This window comes from Quercus robur, chromosome 12 (genome assembly GCF_932294415.1).
Source record: "Quercus robur chromosome 12, dhQueRobu3.1, whole genome shotgun sequence".
Classification (NCBI taxonomy): domain Eukaryota; kingdom Viridiplantae; phylum Streptophyta; class Magnoliopsida; order Fagales; family Fagaceae; genus Quercus; species Quercus robur.
The window spans coordinates 38,907,418-38,933,586 of record NC_065545.1 but is presented as its reverse complement, the minus strand read 5'-3'; the positions used below and the strand labels follow the sequence as shown (position 1 = coordinate 38,933,586).

General features: G+C 41.6%; 2 protein-coding genes and 1 long non-coding RNA gene across 3 annotated transcripts; 2 read left to right on the top strand and 1 right to left on the bottom strand.

The window, feature by feature from the left end:
- Positions 1-3,195: 3,195 nt before the first annotated feature.
- LOC126708488 (uncharacterized) lies at positions 3,196-4,236 on the top strand. Its single transcript, XM_050408280.1, has one exon. It carries the CDS (start codon positions 3,196-3,198, stop codon positions 4,234-4,236), a length of 1,041 nt encoding a protein of 346 aa, XP_050264237.1.
- An 8,565-nt stretch (positions 4,237-12,801) lies between these two features.
- Positions 12,802-13,757, top strand: LOC126709573 (uncharacterized). Its single transcript, XR_007649425.1, has 3 exons — positions 12,802-12,850; positions 12,946-13,008; positions 13,676-13,757. It is a non-coding gene; the product is annotated as an uncharacterized LOC126709573 (long non-coding RNA).
- Positions 13,758-16,119: 2,362 nt separating this feature from the next.
- On the bottom strand, positions 16,120-20,626 carry LOC126710053 (probable phosphopantothenoylcysteine decarboxylase). Its single transcript, XM_050410430.1, has 3 exons — positions 20,460-20,626; positions 18,144-18,491; positions 16,120-16,653 (listed from the first exon to the last, which is right to left on the bottom strand). Exons 2-3 carry the CDS (start codon positions 18,486-18,488, stop codon positions 16,360-16,362), a joined length of 639 nt encoding a protein of 212 aa, XP_050266387.1. The 5' UTR covers positions 18,489-18,491; positions 20,460-20,626; the 3' UTR covers positions 16,120-16,359.
- Between the last annotated feature and the right edge of the window lie 5,543 nt (positions 20,627-26,169).

The window sequence follows — 26,169 nt, the reverse complement described above, 5'->3', positions numbered from 1 at the left end:
ATAAGTTTATTTTTTTTCTTAATTCTACCAATGTAATTTTGAATTTTCGTCTAAGTTGTTTCATTTCCCCAACTTGTACTCATTCATTCTTTCTTATTGGCGTACTCGCCTATGAAAGTTTGTATACCTTTAAATTTGTAAATTTTAATTTGAAACATAGTTAGTGATATATGACACTTGTAAAATGCAATAAATATATGGACGTGTATAAATTTGACATCTTTCAACAAAAGTACATATAAAAAATTCAGCATAAAAATACAGAAATAGAGAAATAACAATACATATATGTATTTAATAACAGTACGTTTATTATTGAAAAATTTGCCATAAAAAATATTGAAACATTTTTCATAGACTTTTTTTATTAGATAAATACAATAATCTCTTTGTATTATGTTTAATAGAAGCTTCTCAACATTCTGATTTGAAATAATCTAATTACTTAAAAAAGAAAATTAATTCAATAATATTTAAAAATTCAACAATAACAATGAAATGAATAAATTAATTAATAGTGTTTGGTATGATGTGAAAAATAAGAAATGAAATGTAGGTTGAGTTATAAAATAGTGTTTTAAAATAGAAAAAATAGATTTAAGAATTGCTTAAAACTAAAATTATGACTGGCAAATAGGTTAGCTTCAAATTGGCTTTGCTTTAGATTTTTACCATCCTCTCTATCCCGGCCATTTTTTGTAAGAGATTGTTTCAAGTACAGTTTATATCAGAAATTGAATTTATAAATTGAAGGTTGCGTTTGTTTCGCCTGAAAACACTTTTAGGAAATTATTTTACACTTTGTGTGTGTTTGGCAGCTACAAAAAATACGGTTAACGGAAAATCATTTACGCTTTGACTGGAAAATAAGCCACTTTGAGCGTAAAATCATTTACGCTTTGATTTTACCTTCACACAATTTCCAAAAACCACACTTGAAGAGAGAGAGCTCGAGCACACTCCTTACACGGTCCAAAACCCATCTCCAAGCTCACCTCAGCCAAGCTCCAACTAGCCTAGCCAAGCTTCGGCCAGCCCAGATCGTGCTGCACCACGGTCCAAAACCCATCTCCAAGCTTACCTTCAAACCATTTCAAAAAAAAAAAAAAAAAGAACCGAACCAAGAGAGAGAGAGAGAGAGAGAGAGAGAGAGAGAGAGAGAGAGAGAGAGAGAGAGAGAGAGAGAGAGAGAGAGAGAGAGAGGCTGGTCACCTGAACTTGAGATCAACTCCACTGTCATCTAGGCCGTGCCTCTCACCGCCGATCTGCCCTGTTTCTCTCTTCCTCCCTCTGCCACCCATGTCACCGATCTACCCTTTTTCTCTCTACCCATGTCGAGCAAACCACCGTAAGACGAGCGACCCACTGTGACCCAGTCGCCTCCACCGTGCGATCTTGCCTTCGCCGCCTCTGGATCGAACCCAGTCGCCTTTCTCTTTCTTCCTTCTCTCAATTTGACCGGATTTGATGAATTTTTTTTGTTGGGTTTTGTTTCTTTTGTGTTTATCTATTGAGAAATGATATTATATATTTTTTTGGAAGCTGAGAAAATGTGTTTTCTATAGCATTTTCAAGAATACAACCAAACACCAGAAAATATTTTTTAAAACATTTTTTGAAATGCAACCAAACATTTGAAAATATTTTCATTTCCCGATAATATTTTCACCTGAAAATATTTTACATTCGGAAAATATTTTACACTGAAACAAACATAGCTGAAATAAATGCCTTTGATTTTGTATAATTGGTGTAGGGGTAAAGTTCCCAAGTCATGCAATGGGCCCTGGGCCCCATATAAAATTCGACCACGTCCGAGGAGAAGGTGTGGGTGCCGAAAAGACTCTTGGCCCAACTCTTATGGGCCCAAAATTGTTTAAAAGGTGGTCCGAGGAGAAATGTCTCCTCGGATGTACCAAATATGGCTCGAACATGCACTCTTCCAGCTATAAGGATTCACTTCAACGAGTATTATTAACAAGGATGAGTCCCATAAGCCCGTAAGAGGGAGGACAGGGTAGGATGTCAAGGGAGAGGTTACAGCTGCCACATTAAATGCATGGCAGCTACTTTTCCGGCCGCATTAATGTGGAGAGGACCTGTGAACAGTGCTACCTTGGCTACCACAACTCACAGAAAGATGGGGGAGATGTCCGATGGGACGGGCACTCAAGTGAAGATCCAGATGAACAACAAGTGTAAGGCCCTGATGACTTCAAGGGAGCTATATAAGAGGAGGGAGTCCCATGAAGAGGGGACCAGAAAAAATGAGGAACTTAGAGCAGAAGAAGAGGGGAAGAACCATAGCCTTTGATCAAAGATAGGGATACACTCCATACGTCTCCTCAGACCATACATCTAATGGACATGAAGGAGATTTTCTTAGTTTCAATTGTTGTATGGCCCAACGTTAACTAGTACGCACTTCGTTAGGACCTAGTTCTGTAACCCACTCTCTACAAATTCATTATTTAGAGCTCCTTGGGCCAGAACCCCATAACTGTTGGGCCTGGAACCCGAATCGCGACCCTACAATTGGCGCCGTCTGTGGGGAGAACTTGTGCCTCAACAAGTGAAACCATTAGGAATGGGAGGATCAAGTCCGCGCCAAACGGGACACGCAGACTCCCAGCGGCAAGACAACTTCTTGAACCTGGAACGGAAGAGAGATCAAGACAAGCGATAAGAGGGTAGTGTAAATACCTCTCACACGAGCAAAAGTCGCTCAAAGGGGAAAGGTCACGCATCCCATAAGCAAAACGATCATAGGGCTCTACAGCAAGAGATCAACGACTTGAAGAAGAAGTTATGCTGAGCACAGCGAATACGTCCTTCCCCCAGCCCGGACACTAGCGATAAGGAGGACAATGAGTATAGGCGGAGGTCGAGAACCCCGCCAAGTTAAACCTTTTCCTATGAGGGAGAGCAACCTCGCAAACGCGGCCACAAAAGCCCATCTTACCAGGGCCTAGCGAACGACGCCATGAGCAAGGCCTTGGACCGCATCTCCCAGTCACCCTTCACACGTAGGATAAGGGGGCTGAGCTCCCTCGGCGGTTCCACCAACCCGCCTTTATTATATATAATGGTCGGACGGACCCAGTAGAGCACGTAAGCCAGTTTAACCAGAGGATGGCTGTCCATTCCAAGGACGAGGCGTTGATGTGCAAAGTGTTTCCGTCCAGTTTGGGACCCATGGCGATGAGATGGTTCGATGGCCTCAAGCCAAACTCCATAAACTCTTTTAAGCAACTGACGCAGGCTTTCGGTTCTCTCTTCATAACTAGCAGCAAGGTCCCTCGGCCCTTAGATTCCCTCCTATCCTTGTCCATGCGAGAAGGAAAGACCCTAAAGGCCTACTCAGACAGATATTGGGAAGTGTATAATGAGATAGAGGGAAATTACGATGACGTCGCCATTAGCACATTCAAGAAGGGCTTGCCGACAAAGCATGGTTTAAGAAAGTCCCTGACTGGGAAACCGGTCACTAGTGTGCGCCAACTCATGGACAGAATCGACAAGTACAAGAGAGTCGAAGAGGACCAGCAAACGGGAAAGGGAAAAACGAAGGTTGTCCCTCAAGAGAGGAGGGACTTCAGGTCAGACCGTTTTAATAACAGTAACCGACCGAGAAGGGATTACTCGAAGCAGTCTGGATCCACATGGGCACAAGCAGTCCATGCTGTGTTCCGAGAACCATTACATAAGATCCTAGGGAAAGTGAAGAACAAACCATTCTTCCAATGGCCCAGTAAGATGGCAGGCGACCCCGCAAGACGTAACCAGAATTTGTATTGCGAGTATCACCAAAAGCCGGGCCACACCACCGATGATTGCAGGAACTTGAAAAATCACTTGGATCGTCTGGTCCGAGAGGGAAAGTTGAGACATCTATTGCATCACCTTGTTGGATGGCAGGAGCAGTCGAACATCGAAACAAGGCAAAGTACATTGAGGTCACCCATTGGCACGATAAATGTCATTCTTGCAGCACCAAGAAGGACTGGCTGCCATCCTTTTAGAGTAATGTCGGTGGGCCGACTCCCCGCTGAAACTAACGACTGGGAGTCCAAGAGGGCTAGAAGGGTGGCCACGCCCCTAATCAGATTCTCGGATGAGGACAAACTGGGAACCCTCCAGCCCCACGACGATGCTCTAATCGTCACGCTCAGGATTGGGGGATATGATGTGAAGAGGGTGCTAGTCAATCAGGGCAGCGCCGTGGAAGTAATGTAGCCCGACTTATACAAGGGACTGAAGCTGAAACCAGAAGACCTAACGGCGTACGACTCCCCTTTAGTGAGTTTCGAAGGAAAAACTGTCATTCTGAAAGGCATGATTAGGCTGCCTATACAAACAGGCTTGGACGTAGTGGATGTGGACTTTATAGTGGTAGATGCATACTTCCCCTACACCGCCATCATAGCCAGACCGTGACTTCACGCCCTAGGGGTTGTATCATCAACCTTACACCAAAAGGTGAAGTACCCGTCGGACGGTCGAGTGAAAGAAGTAATAGGGAACCAAGCCATGGCCCGGCAATGCATGGTGTCCGCCATCTCGCGACGACCAAGTACTGAGCCCTCCGCCTCAGCCGAAAACGACTTATAGTAATTAACGACCCCATCCTCGGCCTCGAGTAGTGAGGGACCTGTTGAGGAGGTGAGTTGTGAGGATTTGGAAAATGTTCTTGTGGGCTCCAACCCGGAAAGATTTTTTCAGGTCGGCTCAGAACTACCGCCCCAAGAGAAGAAAACACTAATTGACTTTCTCAGACGGAATGTTAGCCCTATCGTAACACCTAAGAAGCAACCTCCTCGGCGACCGTCGAAAGAGCATGTAGATGCGGTGAGAGAGGAGGTTATAAAATTGAAGAAAGCAGGGGCTATCAAGGAGGTATTTTACCCCGAGTGGCTGGCCAACACAGTCGTGGTAAAGAAGAAGAGTGGGAAATGGCGGGTTTGCGTGGACTTCACAGACCTGAATAAGGCCTGCCCGAAGGATCCTTTCCCCATGCCTCGGATAGACTGATTGGTGGATTCGACCGTGGGACACCCTCAAATGAGTTTTTTGGACGCCTTCTAGGGCTACCATCAGATACCCCTGGCTGCCGAGGACCAAGAAAAAACGGCTTTTTTCACCCCCGTTGGAAACTACCATTACAAGGTAATGCCCTTTGGCTTGAAGAATGCTGGGTCAACCTACCAGAGGATGATGACTAGGATGTTTGAACTACAGATGGATAACAGCATTGAAGTCTACATAGACGACATGGTGGTGAAGAGCAAGTTAGTGTCCAACCACGTCAGAGACCTCGGCAACGTCTTTGGAATTCTAAGAAAGTACAAGCTGCGTCTGAACGCGTCCAAGTGTTCCTTCGGGGTGGGGTCAGGGAAATTCTTAGGTTACATGGTGACCCATAGGGGCATTGAAGTCAGCCCCGATCAAATTAGAGCTATTCATAGCCTACAGCCTCCTCGGAACCCCAAAGAGGTCCAAAAACTCACTAACATGATTGCCGCCTTAAACTGTTTCATCTCCCACTCGGCGGACAGGTGCAGGCCTTTCTTCCTCTTATTAAACAAGTGGAAAGGCTTCGAGTGGACTGAAGAGTACGCCTTAGCCTTCCAACAGCTTAAGGAATATCTGTCTCGGCCACCAATCATGTCCAGTCCTGAAGCCGACGAGGTGCTATTCGCCTATATCACGGTAGCCCCTCACGCAGTGAGTCTAGTGCTAATCCGGGAAGACAACGGCACATAACGGCCCGTCTACTACGTAAGCAAATCGTTGCACGAGGCAGAGATCCATTACCTCCCCCTCGAAAAGGCTATCCTGGCAATCGTACAAGCCACACGAAAGCTCCCTCACTACTTCCAGACACATACCATTGTTGTACTGACCCAACTCCCACTGAGATCAATACTCCGGAGTGCCGACTACACGGGCAGAATAGCAAAATGGGGGACGATTCTGGGTGCCTTCGACATTAGGTACATGCCTCGCACAGCTGTAAAGGGTCAGGTCCTTGCGGATCTGGTAGCTGAGTTTGCCGAACCCACGCAAGAAGGAGGAGGAGGGCCACTAAACCTAGACAAAAAACTGATCGGCACAGTTTCTCAGCAAGAGCCCACTTGTTGGAAAGCCCACATCGACGGCGCGGCCAACCAAAGGGGCTCAGGGGTGGGGCTCGTCCTGGTTTCCCCCGAGGGGATTACCATCGAAAAGTCGTTAAGGCTGGGTTTCTCTGCCACGAATAACGAAGCAGAATATGAAGCATGATTAGAAGGAATGTCAATGATCCAGAAACTAGGTGGGAAATCCATAAACATGTTCTCGGACTCAAGACTTGTCATGGGACAAGTAAATGGAGAATTGGAGGCGAGGGAAGAAAGAATGCAGGGGTACCTAGTCCAAGTCAAGCGCTTGCGGGCGCGTTTCGATCATTTCAACCTAGTGCACGTGTCTAGGAGCGGGAACACCCACGCTGACTCCCTTGCCACACTCGCCACTTCCTCGGCTTAATCACTTCCTCGGGTCATACTCGTAGAAGATCTATGCAGCCCAACGATGGCAAGAACCGACTTGGTACCAGTCTACAGTGTCAGGGCAGGGCCTAACTGGATGGACCCTATATTACTATTCTTAAAGAACGACACCTTGCTAGAAGATAAGAACGAGGTCGACAAGATTAGAAGAAAGGCTCCTCGATTCTGGTTGTCCGAGGACTCCAAACTGTATAAGCGCTCATACTCAAGACCGTACTTGCTATGCGTACACCCAGATGTCACTGAACTTATCTTGGAGGAATTGCACGAAGGAATTTGTGGGAGTCATACGGGGGGTAGGTCGTTGTCCCATAGGGCCATAACGCAAGGTTATTGGTGGCCGAGCATGCAGAAAGAGGCGTAGGAATATGTAAAGAAGTGCGACCAATGCCAAAGGTTCGCCTCGAATATACATCAACCAGGCGGAACCCTTAATCCGCTGTCCAGCCCTTGGCCATTCGCGCAATGGGGCCTGGACATCCTAGGACCATTTCCTAAAGCAGTAGGGAACAAAAGGTTTCTTCTTGTCGGCACGGATTATTTCACAAAATGGGTCGAAGCTGAGCCGCTGGCAAACATTAGAGATGTTGATGCCAAGAAATTTGTTTGAAAAAATATCGTCACCAGGTTCGGAGTCTGTCACACCTTAATCTCGGACAACAGTCTCCAATTTGATAGTAAAGCTTTCAAAAGATATTGTGGCGAGTTGGGAATTGCCAATAGGTACTCCATATCGGCTTACCCACAGGGGAACGGGCAGGCTGAAACCGTCAATAAAACCATAGTAAATGGGTTGAAAAAGAGGTTAGACGATGCAAAAGGAAGATAGGTAGAGGAACTGCCCCACGTCTTGTGGACGTACCGCACCACGCCACGTAGATCCACAGGGGGAACCCCCTTTTCGATGACCTATGGAGAGGAGGCTGTTATTCCCCTAGAGATAAATTTCCCAACACTGAAGACCAGCACATTTTACCCCGATGTTAACAATGGACTGCTGGAAAAAAGCTTAGACCTCATCAAGGAAAGAAGGGAGAGTGCAATGATCCAACTTGCGTACTACCAGCAGAAGCTCAAGCAAGGTTATGATGCCAAGGTGAAGCTAAGGCCCCTGGCACTCGGAGATCTGGTATTGAGGAAAGTCCTGGGCACTGCAAAAAATCCCGCATGGGGGAAACTCGGACCAAATTGGGAAGGCCCATATCGTATCACCTCAGTGGCCGGCATAGAGGCCTACTTTTTAGAAGACTTGGACGAACATGTAGTGCCACGCCCCTGGAATGTAAATAACCTGAAAAGGTACTATTATTAATGAAAGTTTGTAATTCTTGGCGCTACACTACTGTGCAATTTCAACTAAGTGTTAAACAGAACCCAAGTCCTGCTTGGCTCCTTGGACCACAGGCTTGGGGGAAATTAACAACTGTGCAATTTCAACTAAGTGTTAAACAGAACCCAAGTCCTGCTTGACTCCTTGGACCACAGGCTTGGGGGAAATTAACAACTGTGCAATTCCAACTAAGAGTTAAACAGAATCCAAGTCCTGTCTGGCTCCTCGGACCACAGGCTTGGGGGAAATTAACAACTGTAAAATTCCAACTAAGTGTTAAACAGAACCCAAGTCCTGCCTGGCTCCTCGGACCACAGGCTTGGGGGAAATTAACCTCGACGCAGTCTTATCTAAGTATTGACTATCATTTCTCTCATACATTCATTCATGCTTAACCACATTGCTTAAATTTCGAATAACGTTTGGCTCTCAACAGTTAGTAGCATAACAGAAGTTCATTCATAATGAAGGCAGAAAAGGAAGCAGTGCAACAAAATTCAAAGGAAAAATAACATCATTCATTGGGCTCCAAAATGCATTCTCTTACAAACTTTAGCAAAATAAAAGATAAAAGATAAAAGAAGACAATTACAAATAAAGTCCTACACTAATGTCCCAGGCTTTATCTTGGGCAGCATTCTTTACAGGGACCTCCACCTCAGACTGATCACCTCCTGCCTTGGGCTTAGGTATGGCCACCTTGGCTTGCACAACGACGTCCCTTATTGTGAGGGCATCCTCAGGCGACTTGTCCTTTGCAAGTGGCTGTACCTCCTCAACTTCGGGTATGAGGGAATTCGAAGCAATGACCTTAGCAGAGAGGGGCTCCTTAGAAGGAACCGAGCCCGGAATCTCGCGAATATCTTCAGGAAAGAAGATATTCTCAATCTTCCTAAGGTCGGAGTCCGTAGGAACTGCCGCCCTGTCCAAGGCCACCCCTCAGGACATAGTAATATAGTCCCTACATACCAAAGCCACCTCCTTAGTCAGCCTGGCCTCAGTATCCGCCACCCCATGTTCGTAGGAGGCTACCACTGCAGCCTTAGCCGCCTCCTTGGCCACGCGAGCCGCCTCTTTAGCCTTCGATAGCTCAGCCTTGAGGTCTAAGACCATCTGCTTCTCGGTCGCGAGGTTTATTTTGGACTGATGAAGCTGTTGGCGCATGTCCTCAGCCTACTTGGTGGTGGTCTTAAGTTCGGCCTTAGCACTATCACGGGCCTTCAGCACCTCCTTTATTTCTTTATTCAAGCGATCCTTTTCTAGCCTGAGGACGCCGGTAGTCTTCTCCGCAGCGAGGCGGGACTGAACTTCAGTTTCTCAGATCTTCACGAGCTCTCTTGGCCCACTCCTCAGCTACAAAAATTTGTTGAGTGACCTGCGTGGGAGTAATAGGAAGATTGATTAAAAGAAATAACAACTAGGCAGGTGCGGAGTGAAGAAATTGAATAAGGAAGAGTCTTTGTTTACCATGGCCATATCTCTCTTCAGCGACATGAAGAGATCCGGCTGCCGAGTAGCCCGGAGCCCCTCCATGTCACGAGGCAGGAGAAGGGGCTGCTGCAAGGCCTCAGCCAAGTAAGATGCCGGCCCTCGTTGGGACTCCCACAGAGTCGTGTCCTATGAGATAGGGGCACCGTCCAACTCAAGGCGTGGGGACCAGGTCCGCTGCTCCCTCCTTATAGCCGCCTCATCTCGGCTATCAATAAATCTTATCCTTTTTTCCTTGGGCTCTTTGCCCTTTTTCTGCTGCTTAGCCTTTTCAGGGCCGACCTCGCCCTCTTCCAGCTCTTCCACTGGTCTCTTTCGCCTCAAATTGGGAAGAGGTTGTAGTGCTAGGTCAATTGAGGGGGGGGGGGGGGAGAGGAGGAGGAAGGTTGGAGGTGGCCTGCTCCTTGGGAGCGTCCCTAGAAGACTGCCCCTTATTTCTATTGGACAAGAGGCCCCTGAGGCTAGACCAGGGCTTCAAATCCATGTCCTCTTCCTCAATCTCTTGGCTGGTGTCAACTTAAGCAATTACCAAGCCAAGTGTTGGAGTCGCCGAGGAACGGTCTATATTTGAGCTGGAGTCCGAGAGCTCTACAGGCTTGGTCGATACCTCTCCCTCCTCGGCGAAACGGAATTGGTCAATTTGAGCTTCAAGAGATGAGTGCGAGGAATCAGCTCCTTCCCCTGGGACAACTACCTCTGGAAAAGCGCGTTGAACAGGCAATTGGACGGGAGGTAGGTCTGCCCGAGCAAGAAAGCCTGGTATGGAAACGTCGATGCGAGCTAATCGGGCACTTCCAGCCCTGATGGCTTGACCGGCGTCCACAAAAGCGCGTGACAGGGGCTCGTAGTCTAAGATGAGAGGAGCGGAACGCAGTTGCCCGTCCTCACTCACAAAGATTTCGGATCTTAGGAGGTAGTTAAGGGCCTGGACGTTGGCCAAACTTAGCCATGGAGTTGTTTGTTCTTTATCTGCAAAACCCAAAGGAAGGGTTACGTTAGTCCGACGAGGTAAATAATCAAAACCAAAACCAAAATAACGAAGAGAAAAACTCAAGACTAAAGTCCCCTATAAGCGATCCTGACCCTACAGTGCCCCACCTGGTGTTCCCGCCCTAACTGGGCAGTGAAGACCGTCGTGCCATGCTCCGGAGACGATCAAAAGGTCGTCCTTCAAGCCTTTGTTGGACTTGGGAAGGCAGAATATCAGCCTCACCTCGTCGGACCTAGATTTCAGGTAATACGACTCACTGAGGCTATGACATTCATATAGGTGAACTACATCGTGCCATGAGAGGCCGAGGTTCATCTACTCGTTCAGAGCGTCTATGCATCCCAGGATTCGGAACATGTTCGCGGTGCACTGGTGGGGGGTCAGCCTATGACCACGCAAATAATCTCTAGTTATTCTCCCCATTGGGGTCATCATTCCTCCTTCTATGAAAGCTATCATTGGAATGGCGACCTGCCCTGTCTTTCTCTTGGTTAAGATCTCGTCCAAGGAGCAATATTCTAAACCTACTCCCGGCAAGATACGGTATTTGGCCTTGAAGCCTTCCATACTGGCCGAAGAGTCTACCAGTTTCTCGAGCTTACCCATCCCACTAACCTTATGCGACGCGAAGAAGGTCTACTTAAGGAAGAAAGCCGGGAAAGGCAATGTAAGGGAAAGGCTAAGTAATACAGGAAATGAGCACTTACGAGAGCGAAGATCCTAAACCTCTCGAGCCTGTGGAGAACTCGCCGGGAATCTTCAAGGGAGTGTCTGCGGAGTTTGGGATGCTTTGCAAAAGGAAGTGCTAGAGTACTCTGGGACGCTTGAGTGCTTTTTCAAAAAATGGAAGCAATTCCCTTTGGAAATCTTATATAGTAGGCAGAAACTGAACGAACTTAGTCCCGCCCAGATGATTGGGAAAATATCAGCCGTTGATCAAGCGCCCCACCGTTGGATTCGAAGGATATAAAGCTGCCTAGCGTAATAATTTGCGCCTCGTGGGTTACGAAACGCCAGTAGCAGTAATGAGGCACGTGGGGCTGTGTCTCCACATATGTAAAACAAGGATTTACAATAAGAAATCTCATAAGTGTCAAAATCCCGCCTTTTCTCCTCGGATAGGAGGGAAAGAACTGGAATTTTGAAGGGCTATTGTAGGGGTAAAGTTCCCAGGTCATGCAATGGGCCCTAGGCCCCATATAAAATTCGACCACGTCCGAGGAGAAGGTGTGGGTGCCAAAAAGACTCCTGGCCCAACTCTTATGGGCCCAAAATTGTTTAAAAGGCAGTCCGAGGAAAAATGTCTCCTCGAACGTACCAAATATGGCTCGAACATGCACTCTTCCAGCTATAAGGATTCACTTCAACGAGTATTATTAATAGGGATGAGTCCCACAAGCCTGTAAGAGGGAGGACAGGGTAGGATGTCAAGGGAGAAGTTACAGCTGCCACATTAAATGCATGACAGCTACTTTTCCGGCCGCATTAATGTGGAGAGGACCTGTGAACAGTGCTACCTTGGCTACCACAACTCACAGAAAGATGGGGGAGATGTCCGATGGGACGGGCACTCAAGTGAAGATCCAGATGAACAACAAGTGTAAGGCCCTGATGACTTCAAGGGAGCTATATAAGAGGAGGGAGTCCTCATGAAGAGGGAACCAAAAAAAAGGAGGAACTTAGAGCAGAAGAAGAGAGGAAGAACCATAGCCTTTAATCAAAGACAGAGATACACTCCATACATCTCCTCGGACCATACATCTAATGGACATGAAGGAGATTTTCTTAGTTTCAATTGTTGTATGGCCCAACGTTAACCAGTACGCACTTCGTTAGGACCTAGTTCTGTAACCCACTCTCTACAAATTCATTGTTTAGGGCTCCTTGGGCCAGAACCCCATAACTATTGGGCCTGGACCCCGAATCGTGACCCTATAATTGGTATTAAACGTGTAAGTATGCACAATTTTTAATTTATTACATTCGTACAAAAAGTATTATATATGTTATGCATGTATATTAATTAACTAGGATTTGAATTATAAAAATAAAAGAAATAGAGAGATGTGGACAATTCAATAGTTTAATTCTCTTCACTTTTTTCTTTTTTTTCAAGAGAGTTTTAACTTATGGTAGTATAGGTGGAAATTGAATCTCAAATTTTTTATTCAATAATTAGAGATTTTATTAGTTGAGCTAATTCTCTTATTTATTCATTCTTATAGGAGTTTCATCTCTACTCTCAAGCACAGGTCAGGAGGTGTGGACAATTCAATACATCTAAAAAGAAGAAGAAGAGAATTTAAACTTTTGATGTTGGTTTTGAATAATAGATACAAAAGAGAAAAGTAAGAAATGTGAGTTATATAGTGTGAGTTTGGCAAAAATTATTTTTACCAACTTATTTTACTATTTAATTTATTTTTGCTACTATTCAGAGACGTGGAGGATGAGGAGTTATGGAGCTTTTTTTATGGAATGTCTCCTTGGCAGGTAGATATCTAAAAGCTGTGTGGTTTTGACATATGTTTTGAACTTCAATGGATACAGTGTAAAGGAAATGGCTTAATTATCATTCCTCTTCGTAGTTTATACTAATTGTTGCTGCAAGCTCAGTGGGAGAGGAGCTATTTTACCGAGCTGCCCTTCAGGTCTGTTCTTATAAAGATGTTTATTCTACCCTTTATAGAGTAAAAGATACTATGAATTAGTCTTGGGAATTGTTGTCAACTTATTCCTAAATCTTAGCCTTCAAAACTAGCCGATCTGAGTTTCCTGTCAGTCTATTTCACTCTGAGGAGTTGTAATCCTTCAGATATAAGTTTATTAAAGTCCAGGAATAACATTGTAACTTAGGAACAAATGAAGCGCGGTCATCATGTCTATGATAAAAGCATACTGAGTCAATCTGTTTTGAACTTTATGAAGGCCCCAAATTAAATATTAATTTGTGTGGTTTCAGCCGACCTTGTTACTTTTTGAGCAATGTAGAAGCTTTAGATGCTAGTCCATCCACTTGCTTTCTAAAATTCCAAGATTTTGGATACTGCTTTGCTATATTTAGCAGAGTTCAATATATTCTTATTATTTAATCACATTCATACTAAGAAAAATTTTCAACTACGTTTTTTTTTTTTTTTTTCATAATTTTGTTGAAGTACTTGCCCTCTTATATTGCTTGTATCTCAGAAACCATGAGAGTTGTACTGTTAATCAATCACTTTTATGCCAGAAATATTTAAACTATTATCGTTTTATTTCTATTATGCTTTGTTTCATCATTACTAATATATGTTTCCTTTTTCTTCAACTTTGTAGGGAGCGTTGGCTGATATATTTCTAAGGGGCACTGATCTAGTAACTGATGCTCGAGGAATGGCATCTCTGGTATGTGCCCTAGTCACGTTCCTTGCTGTCATTAGTAGTAATAATGAAATATTCATTTTATTCCTTAAAACTAAATTGTTTTAAATTGTTTCCATTTCCTCTCCTCATATTCCATCTCCCTCTACACAATATTTAGGAAGAGCCAATTTGGTGATAGTTAGCTGGTATGGTGACAATTATTTATGTGAAGAAATGTGTCCAAAGAAGCTCAGGTTGATACCAGATGACCTCTTGGCCATCGAGAAGGTCAAGGAGTTTCTTGAGTGGTCAATCTTACGGTTGTGGATGAAGGAGTGGCTAGCATACTCCCATTGGTACTACTGTAGTACAAAATAACTACGCATCGCGTTGGACTTGGTTCTAACAAATGACAAATTCACTTGCTTGTCATTGATACAACGGTAGTTCAAAATAAACTATGCATTGCGCTGGACTTAGTTATAATATATATTTTAAATTTAAATTAACACATTTGTATATAAGAAATAAAATATAAGAGAAATGTTAACAAGCACCGACCGTGCTTGTTAAGGTACAAAAAAGACAAAAAAAAAAAAAAAAAAATCGGAAAAAGTCAAAAAAGACACCAGACGGTACTTATAAAATTGAAAAAAATAAGATAAAGCTGTAAATGAGACAAAAAAATGTTAAAAAAATTTCAAAAAAGTTGTTAACGGCCACCTTGCGGTGCCCAATAACACAACCCAATAAAATAAACCTTGGTGTTATTGTTTCTATGTCATACAGCTCTAAATCTGTCTCCAAGAAATTTCTTCCACTGCAATTCTGAACTCCTATTTCTTTTTTCTTATGATAAGCAATGGTTACCTTTTCATCCAACATTTGTAGCTCAAACAATTATCCTTCCTTCTTCATTCCCATATCTCCAAATTCCTACTTATTCCACTTCTTCAAAAGCTTTCAACTTTTTAGATAAGACAAAGTTAGGAAGACCAACAAAATTGTACTCACTCCATCACGATTGTACCTTCTCCACAAAACCCTCTGTTTTGAGACAAATGTTTAAAGGCACCTCTACCCTGTAACAAATCTCTCAATTCTACCAAGATTGGACGATGGTTTGATATAGGTTATGGAAGCATTTTTTTGTATGGCATACGTAAAGTGTTCTTCCCAATCTATCGAGACCAATCCTCGATGTATTCGAGACATAGATGGTGTATCTAAACTATTTGACCAGTGTACCTACTTCTCTCTCTGATTGTAAATCAACCAAATTAAACTCTATAATCACATTTAAAAACTCATGCATAGATGAATTAAACTTATCATGAGTCACAACCTTCACTTGGATACCGAATGACATTAAAATTCCTTGCCAAACACCATGGCTCCTCCCACCTTGACATCTCTTCTTTGGATTTGTCCATAAACCATCTCTAAGATTATCCTCATTAGGCCCATTCGCTCACTATATGCCCATTGGAAATTGTCCTCTTATCCTCTACATTATTCAAGACGCAGGACAAAGAACTAGTCCACTTAAAGCCTCCATTTTTCTAACACCATATCCCAATAGCAATATGCCTCATGCTATTTGCACAACTTCTAACAACACCAAGTTTGTAATAGTACAAGATTGATCTTATACTCCATAAGATCAATCTTTGACTTTCATAAACAAAAAAAAAAAATCACATTTCCATTACCTAAACATGTTCTTTTCCATTGATCTTTTGCGAGGGTTGTTCAATTCTCCAATATTCCATTTAAAAATTACTATCTTCATAAGCACAACTTTAGTAACCCTGACTCAAGCTGATACTCACCTCTCCTTCAACTACTACTAGCAAGCTATCCTTCATCATTCACCGTGGAGAGAATTCTTAGGCAACCCATAGCTTAGGTTGGCCTCACAGTTGGGGGATGGGATTGGTCGACCAACCAGTTTGGTCACTCACCATGCACCCTTTTGAGTCACCTCTTTGCGAGGCTCCCTCAGTTGTGAATATTAGCATAATAACAGAAGAGCTGGTTAACTTCAATTTTTAGTCTTGTAACCATTTTGGTAGCTGTGAAAGAACCGTTCAATCTATTAGATTTTGTTGCACTGATTTGGCTGACAGATTTATTTCAAGCTCACAAACCACATCCATAAATCCCCTACTGATCTACTAGCTTTAGTTTTACAAATATTGATGGGGAACCACGATCACTGCAGAATTGCCATTCAAAAGTTTTTTTTGTTTATAAATCAAAGGCAATTAACTCCAGCTTAGTAGGGGTGATTTTGAGTTACGGGTTGGTTCCTTTGGGGTGGTAGTTGATTTGCTGTTTGGACTTTGGCTAGGTGGTGGTGTGGCATTTGGTTTTTGTGAGAACAACAAACCAAGCATAACTGAAAACATGAAACATGCCAGATAGAAAAACCATGCTTATTTAATTCATTATCATTCCTTTCCATTCATTTCTTTTCTATCAATTCTATTCTATTCCATTGTTATACAAGATTTAAAGGACAACAACAAATCTAGCATGTTATGCATAAAATGCAAACCAGCTCTTCCATTACTCCTAAAAATAGAAACTCTTTTCTTTTCTTTCTTCCTTTCTCTTTTTTCTTTAATCAGTAAATGCCAGCTTTGCAATACTAGTTACTGAATATTACTGCCACCTTGTTGAATCTTTGACTCTAAGAAAAGCCTTACTGTTGAGTATATTACAGAAGGTTCAGCCATTGCACCATTGCCATAATCCCCACAAGCCAGCCTCTTCGTGACAGGAGGGATGAGACAAATACCAAGCTCATCAATTAGCATGAGATGTCGTTCTGTGAAAGGATTGTTCCACATGAATGTGTTCATGGCAGGTGCAACAAAAAGTGGCTTGCTGTAATCCCATGCTCGCACAATGCATGTCAGTAAATTGTCACACAATCCCCCCGCGATCTACAATTACATCACAGCAAATATTTAAGAAATAAGCAGGGATTAAACATGTGATTATTGCAAAACTCTTGAAAAACAAAATTCAGAAAGAGGTGTAGAGAAAAAGCCCATAGGAGCCAGATGATGTCATTCTAGACAGTGGATGTACCTTAGACTCAGTCTCCACAACTTCAATTAACATGCACACATATACATAAGTTTGTTTGATGCACAAAATAAAAAGGTAAATTACACCAACCTTGAGATTTCACGAAATGACACTCCCCCAAACTATAAACAAAAGGACAATCCCCACCTTGACATTTGTTTAAATGCAACCAATAAATCCATGCTTTCACTTTTTTTTTTTTTTTTTTTTTTAAAGATTTCTAATCCTTTATATGAAACATACACCAACCGAATACAAGCACTGGCAGAGGGAGGGGCTATGGCCCCCTGGATTCTAAAAAGTCCCTCCTCCCTCTTATAATTTGTGTGTGTGTGTGTGTTGCTCGCTCTCTCTATATGTACACACACATATATATACATATAATTTTACCAATGCCCCCCCCCGCCCCCCAACCCCCAGATTTTAGAAAAATTGTACCATATTTATGACATATTTTAGTTTGGTCCCCCTAAAAACAAATTATGGCTCCAACATCGTACAAGTATGGTTCCCCCTATTTATAACCTTAAAAACAGGAGCCGAAACAAATTCACAACATAAATACATGGTCCCAATCATTGCTTAGATGAACATGGAAAATAACTTACTCCCAATAACCATGAGTCTGTCTGTGTCATTCACAGGGTTCTTAGACCACAAAAAATAAGCAAAGACAGTGAAATGAGCATTATTTAACAATAGTACCTTCGCATGTCTACAAGAAAAGGCACAACAGGAGCAAGGTGGCTTGGTAGTTCACAATGCAAAAAATGGATCCTTTACAGCCAAAACAGCAAGGAAAGGTCACAAACAAATGTATTCCCTAAAGAATGGGAGCAAGAACAAGGAAATGAAGTAGTATTCTTTTGTATATAGCATGAAATATATTTTAATAAGCTTATTCAGAATGAATTTCAGATCTTCAATGCATACCTTTACAATTTTTTTTTTCCCTACTTAGTATTGTGAGAGATCTATCAAAATAATGCATGTGTGTATCAAATCAATGAAATAACTAATTTTCAATGATGAACCAGACAAATAACTTGACCTAGTTGCATAATGAACCAGACATATTGCTAGTACAATTGGCTCCCACAAATAATTCGTCCTTAAACTAAGAAACCACTTTTATGCATTCTCTTTTCCTTTTAACTCATCATTTTCAAGAACCAATTTGGGGACTAGAGGCACTAAATTTCCAAGTTGTTGCAGTAATCAACAGTTTTAATGAGTGTGTGCTGTTGCCAGTAACATGCACTCACCTATATCATACCATTTCCAGTTTCTAAAAGTTAACAGCAAGAGGGACAATTTTTCTGAAATTTCTCAAGCGTATTACCTTGCCAAGTGTGTTGGCTGACAATGGAGCAATGACCATAATATCAGCCCATCGGCGTAGCTCAATGTGAAGCACATTATCACCAATTTTCTTCCAACTAGACCATTCATCATCATCCGTATAAAGAACTACATCTTTAGGAAGAGATGCCCTATCTATGAAATGTAAAGACGCTGTTGTGGCAACTGCTCTTACCTCTGCCCATTCTGAAAAACAATGGCAGAGATTTCCAAACTTTATCCCAGCAACACTTCCACTAGCAGCAAGTAGAATCTGTGGCTTCCTGGGAGCAGCATTGACATGCATTGGCTCCATTTCTTCACTTACAGGTTCTGAGGATGACATAACCTATTCAAGGGGTGCCAACAAGCAACATAGAGCCCACAAGCAAATCAACTTGTAACAAACCTTTGACTAGAATTCATAATACCTTTGCAAAAGTAATTAACAAGAAATGCTTTACAAAGATTCTTAAGAAAGTAGAGCCAAAATCTGAAAAGGTTTACACTTTATCAAGAGATACATGCACAAATCAATTGAAAATAAAGAGCAACAACACTTGTGCATGTGTGTGTGTGTGCTCAGGGGTACATGTGTGAATTAAAGGTTCATTAATAATGCATGAAAGCAATTATTGATTGTTCCATTTCATTGCTCCATGGAGAATAAACACTCTTCACAACAACAATAAAAAGTAAGGGGAAACCAAATGTTGTAGAGTCAGTATGCTGAAAGCATCTCTAACCAAAATATATGAAACTGAAACATAGTTGCTCTAGGAGGAGCCATAGGTGCAAAGTTATATGGATGTATAAGCTCAAAAAGCTATTTGCCCATATAAATAGTTTGGGATAGCTTAAGATTTTAAATGTCTAAGTAGAGCTGTAAGTGAGTCAAGCCAAGCCAAGGATAAACAGTTCATGTTCGTATTTCGTATGTGTGCCAATCTCAGGCTCATGACCAAGTTCAAGCACATGTTCAATCTTGATTTTTTTTTTTTTCCTTTTTTTGTAAAACAAGCTCAAACTTATTAATGAGATTCTTAATCACATTATTCTTTCTTCATAAAAATATCAAGGCTATATTTTCTTTTTTATCCTTTCAGAAATCTGTTTTAATTATTAGTTACTAGATTAAAGTTATGATTTTATTGTTTGAATTAATTAGATAGACTAATTTTCATTTATGATCTTATAAATTTCAACTAACCTACGTTGAATGGTTACAAGTTAAATATTTTTCTTAACGATGAAATCAACTATATACATTATCAATGAATTAAAAGATTTTATATCTTATGATATTATCTACAAATTTAGACAATGCAGTATGAATTCTACATAAGCATGTACATACACTCATACATAGACAAACTTCATGCTTATAGGCTAGCTCACGAATAATATAATAATGTATGAGGTTGACTTGTTTAAGAATCAAGCACAAAAGTGAGCCTAAGCTTAGGTTGATCACTAAATGAACGGACAAAAATAATATTGTCATCAAACTGAGCCTCACTTATTTATAAATAGCTCGGCTCATTATAGCCCTATATATTTGAAATTGAATTGATCACATATGCACCTTTTCAAGCTATACATACTTGCACCTGCAAGAGTACAATTTTAAGTGCATTATCACAGCTCATGCAACAACAACCCCCCTCCCTTCCCAAGCCAAAAAAGAAAGGGTAAGGCTTAGGGTTAGTGCATGTAATGCACTGGACCCATTAAGATGATGACGCATGTCCAAAAGTGAACAGGTGTCATTATCTCAACGGGTTGAACGCAATTGGACACTGGACCCAAAAAATAAAAACACCCCACCCCACCAAAAGAAAAAACTCTTATACTCAAGAAAGGCAGCTACTTGCAACTGACAGATGGATTCCTTTTTCCATCTCCATATTATTGAGGAACTACTAATGAGAACACTGAACACCTCATCACAAGTTGCAAAATAATGGATTCAAGTTGAAGCTAATCATAGACAGTACTGTCATCTACATGATACAAAGCCACTTTCTTGGGACCAGCTTTGAGGAAAATAAGACCGTGACAAGTATTTGCGTTTCCACAGAGACCTTCACGATTGGGGTTCCCCCACTATTTACCAGAAAGAAAGGAATGAATTTGGTATTGTTGGTCATAAAGAAGACCCATTTGAGCCTGAGCTCATTGGCAAACACAAACAATAATCCCGGAAAACGTAGTGAACCTTTTCTAAAGAAGGACATGGATTTGAATTTGAAGTGTAAAAAAAAGAAAGAAAACAAGAGTGTGATTATAGTTGAAGAAGACAATTATAATGACTTACCTTAATAGTAAAGCGAGTATATTTTAAGGTTTTTGGTCCGAAACTGAAACGAGGCAGACGCGATTGAGTTTCGCTCAACGAGGAATGCTTTCCATTTGTCTCCTCACTCTGCTGCTCTGTTTCTCCAAAAGCTACCGTCTATTCAACATTTGAATCCCCTGAGGTTATTATTTTTATAGTTTTATTATTTTATCAAAGATAAACTGATTCATTAGGAAAAAAAAAAAAAGTATTCCCAAATCAAACTCAAAATTACTATTGATTTATACTGTTGAAGATCCTGTATCCATTTTTTTTTTCCTAATGAGCCAACAACAAGTTTTAATTTTTTAATTTCAAAATTGATGCCACCGCAACCAAATTTTGCCATTTTTCTACGTTAACCACTTTTTTTTTTTTTTTTTTTTTTGAGAAACCGACTTCAACTTTTATAAACTAAAATCAGCCAAATCGGCTAGAAGAACATCAGCAACTTGTGGTGGAACATCCTCCATCCACACAGAAACACCATCAATAGTTTTTGCGTGTTTAGCTAAAAAATGAGCAACTGAGTTTCCAGACCTACGAATGTGACAAAAAGAAACGCAATTACAAGAACCTAAATAATGCTTAACTGAAGATATTAAGTGACCAAAAGAAGATAGAGACTCCTCGTTACTCCTTAAGGCTGAAATAACCACCTCAGAGTCTCCCTCGACAATAAAAGAGGGTAGATTGAGGTCCATAGCAAAGGTAATGGCGCGGACGGCTGCAAGAGCTTCAACTTCGTCGGAGGATGATGGAAGCTTGGTCTTCTCTGCTAATGATGCAAGCACTAGTCCATGTGAATCCCGAACCACCACTCCTAACCCAGCCTCCTCTGTTTCTTTGAAGACTGCACCATCGAAGTTTATCTTCAGGAGCGACGGAGGGGGAGGTCTCCACTTTGGTCGAGACTGGGGAGGAGCTGAAACCGGTACTGAAGCAGTTGGCTGCACTTCGCTGAACTCCTGAAGCATCTGCTCTGCTGCTGGTATGATCTGGCCTAATGGGAAAGGCTTATTACTGGTTCGCAATTGGTTCCGGCGAAACCAGATCGTCCACGTGATCGTCGCAAACAGTTCTGGTTTTCTTTCATTCTCCAACACGAACCTTGCAAGCTCAAAAAAATTTGAAAACTTCTTGGACCTGCAAAATAGCCACATGATGTTAGTTTCCCAAACTGCAGCAAGCTCAGAACAGTCCCACAGAGCATGGTAACCGTCCTCAGCTTCCCGGTTACAATGGCAGCACACGTCTTCCTCAATGACTCTTCTCCGGACCAGATTTTTCTTGACTGGCAGAGCTTCTTTGCAAGCCTTCCACAGAAAATTTTTGACTTTGTTTGGTACTGCAAGCTTCCATATCCGACTCCAAATACTTGGGACCACATCTTGTGAGGGCTGATGCAACAATGGGCCAGCTTTGTCTTTGACGAGGAACCTGTAACCAGACTTCACAGAGTAGACACCATTGGGAACATGAGGCCAAATAAGTTTATCTTCGACTCTGGTTGGGCTGAGTGGAATTTTAAGGATCAAATCAGCTTCCATAGGAGCAAAATAGCCAAACAATGCATCCTTATCCCAACTCCTAGATGTGGGGCTAATGAGACAATCCACCGTTGCATCTTGCAAGCCTTCTATGACTGGAGATAATATTCGTGGATGCTCTAAGCTAGGCAGCCACGGATAATCCCAGACCTTAATTGTTTCTCCAGAACCCACTCTCCAACGCGCCCCTCTCCATAATACTTCCCTACCCTTTAAGATACTACGCCAAGCATAAGAGCCACTAAAATTATCTGGCGCTTCCATGAATGAACAATCAGGAAAAAATTTACTTTTGAAAACTTTATGCAAAAGTGTATCCTTATTGTGAAGAAGTCTCCATGCTTGTTTGGCTAATAATGCATCGTTAAAAAGAGCCAAATCTTTAAACCCCATACCCCCTGCAGACTTGGGTTGAATAAGAGTTTCCCATTTAACCCAATGAATCTTGCGTCTATCTCCTCGTTGACCCCACCAAAATTTTCTGATTAGGCTTTCCAATTCATTGCAAAGGCCTAAGGGTAGTTTGAAGCAACTCATGGTGAAAGTGGGTATTGCTTGCACTACTGCTTTAATCAATATCTCTCTCCCGGCCTGTGAAAGCAATTTTTCCTCCCACCCCTGTAATTTCCTCCATACCTTCTCCTTAATAAAGTTGAAGCTGGCTTTTTTCCTTCTCCCCACAAAGGACGGAAGACCTAGATATTTCTCATACTGCTTGATCTCCGACACCCCCAATGCTTGCTTGATGTGCTCTCTTGTGTCTTCAGAAGTAAGCTTACTGAAGAAGATTGTAGTCTTATTCCGGTTAATTTGTTGGCCAGAACCATTCCCATACACCTCTAGAACCTCCAAAATTTTACTACATTCCTGTTCAGTGGCTCTGCAAAAAAGGAGACTATCATCTGCAAATAGAAGATGAGTTAATCTCGGGCTATTTCTGCATAAGGCATAACCCTTGATGTCTCCACAATTAGCCGCTTGGGAGATCAAACCATTCAATCCTTCAGTGCACAAAAGGAATAAAAAAGGGGATAGTGGGTCACCCTGTCTGATACCACGGGTAGGAACTATCATGCCTTTAGGCTCACCATTGATTAGGATGGAGTAGGATATGGTAGTAATGCAGGTCATCATCAGTCTCACCCATCTTTCATCAAACCCCATTCTCCTCATCACCGCTTCTAAATAGGCCCACTCCACCCTATCATAAGCCTTACTCATATCAAGCTTAATGGCCATGTAATTGTCTTTCCCTGTGTGTCTCTGCATACTGTGTAAAGACTCAAAAGCCACCAAAATGTTATCAGAAATAAGCCGGCTCTTAGTGAAAGCACTCTGATTTTCAGTGATAATTTTAGGTAGAATTTTTTTGAGCCTATTTGCCAGAACCTTTGAAAAAATTTTATACAACACATTGCAAAGGCTAATGGGCCGGAATTCAGATACAAATTCCGGATTTTTAACCTTAGGAATGAGAGTAATAAAAGTGTGGTTAAGGTTAGCAGGCAAAGATGCAGTATTAAGGAAATAAAGCACAGATGATGTTACCTCCTCACCCACTAAGTCCCAATAATTTTGATAAAAGATAGGGGGCATACCATCCGGTCTGGGAGCTTTTAAGGGGACACCATCCCACACCAATAACAAAAATTTGGCATCTTCTCATACTTGAATTTCACCCATATTTCTTTTCCATTACCCATAAGAACTTTACGTCCTCTGCTCAGGGGTCTCGTAACATTAATGCCTACCCTGATTCTTAAGAAATTCCCACCAATTATCTCATCGGACTGTGAGGCTCTTGAAACTTCCCCAATACTTCTCCCTATCCCATAGGCTGTCCTCTCATTAAGTTTGTTCACTGGCAGACCGTGAAGTTGAACCCAGAATTTAACTGAATGAAATCTAATTTTCTGGACAGAGCAGGACCCATCATAGCGAGATAGAATAATTAGATGTTTATCATAAGTCCACGGTTCAGCAGCTAAAACCCTTTCAGCCTCCTCCTCATTGTCAAACACAAAGAGCAATACGTGATTTCCCACGTCTCTGATTTCAAAGCCGTTTCGTGTTTTCCACAGCGGCTTGAGGGTTCTTCCAACCGCCTCGATGCTCAACACCCTTCTTGTCATAAACTTCCCTGCTAATATTACCTCTTTGGCCTCGCTGTTGTCGTCATCCAGCGTAATCTTACTGTCTTCTTCTTCCAGCAGGGAAAGACGTTTCCAGTCGTTCAGAATTTCCTCCATGGCATAAACCAGACAGTGAAACAGAGCGAGGGAAAGAAAGATTGCTGTTTCCCCACCCCAAGAAAGAAAGAAACCACTAGCCCTACTATCAACAGTGTTGATAGAGGGAAAGACTATCACTCCTAATGGAGGATAAAAAGTTCTACAGTCCCGCCGCTCTAAGCTAGGTTAGAGAGACGAGAGCAGAGAAAATTGTAATTGAAAGGACGACAATATGAACGGGATACGTTAACCACTTAAGCATTAAGACGGACATATGTTAAAGCAATAATTATACACTAAATTAACATATTTTGAATATTCGAAAAAAATGTTTAACATTCTAATTTGATAATTACAAGAATTTGGGTTTAAAAAAAAAGAAAGAAAAAAAAGACTAATGTAACGTTCGTAACATTCTTACAATAATTTTATAATAAATCATATATGGTAAGATGTTACTGAATCGGGCCTAATACTTGACATCATTTTTTAACCTATCAATAACAACTTGTTATATAAGATTTTTTTTTTTTTTTGGAGAGATTATTACAATATGCTGCTAACCCACAGCTCGAACCTTTTCCTCCCAGTTCCCCAAACACTTTATGCATGAGGAGGTGCCAATTCAGTTACAAGGCATTTAGCATGTTCCATAAAACTTGTTGTAAAAATGTTGTGAATGTAGAATTACCCCAAAAATAATTATGACCCTCCAAATATAATCATTAACCCCTTAAATAAAAAAAATAAAAAATAAAAAATAAAATTAAACAACAACAGTTATTAACCCATGTTTTTTTTGGCTTTGTAATCGCAACAATTTTGCTCTTTTCAGAGACTTAGCTTGCAGTTGTAGCAAGTATCATATTTTTCTTTCTCTCACTCTCTCTCTATTATCATTTTAGACTCTCACTTTATTACTCTCATTTCAGCATTTTCAGTTCTTATTTTATATCTTATCAATCAATATTTTCTTTTTCTCTTGTGTTTTTTTTTTTTTTTTTTGGGTGATGTTGATATATTTAATTTAAGTTATCTCTTCATTTTAGGTTTTTTAGTGACCACCCTAGAAAAAATTGCTAAAGCAGCAACTACTAACTGTGAAGCAACAGTTGCAGCTTAGGGCGGCAAGAAGTGAAAGACCAAATTCACTTCGTTTGGTTATACCTATTGGTTATGTGGCTAACCAGATAATGCGGCCACTTTGTGCATTTTTAGTTGTGCACAAAGAGTTTATCTTTGAAACAAAAGTCATTATGCTGAAGATGGAGAAACTAAAAAATAAACTAAAATTATAGGGTAGTTTCTGTGTAGAAGCTATAGGAAGATTCTGGGGATCTTGCTTTATTTTGGAAACATTGGGTAGAACTTGAACTTGAAGTGATTTTCAACAATAAAAATGTTATAGTATGTCTTGTGTACTCGGAACCTTCGACTGAAGTTTGGATGTTATTACTCAAGTTGCCAATAGAGACTGTTTTTTGAGCTTAATGATAGAGATCATCTCAGCCTTTGACCGACCTGGGTTATTGGTGGGTGATTACAATAGTATCACCTCTTGTGAGAGCCTAGAGAAAGAGGAAAGCCTGGCCTTGGAATAGGAAGAATGATAGATTAGGAAAGAGCTCAAATGGAAACAAGATTCACATGAATTGTGGTTAAAAGAGGGAGATTGTACACTCATCTAACCCTTCCTTTCCTGATAATCTTGAGAACCTTATTGAGCCTTGTATATTGGAGGAAGAGAATGAAGACTTAATCTGGGTTCCTACTACGAAAAAAAAAAATGGAATGCCTGGCCTTTTCTTTGGAAAATATTAGCAGATAGTGGGACAACAATTGGTGGAGGCAATTTAGGGGTGGCTACTCAAAGAGCACAACCAGACATTTATTACATTAATCCCTGAA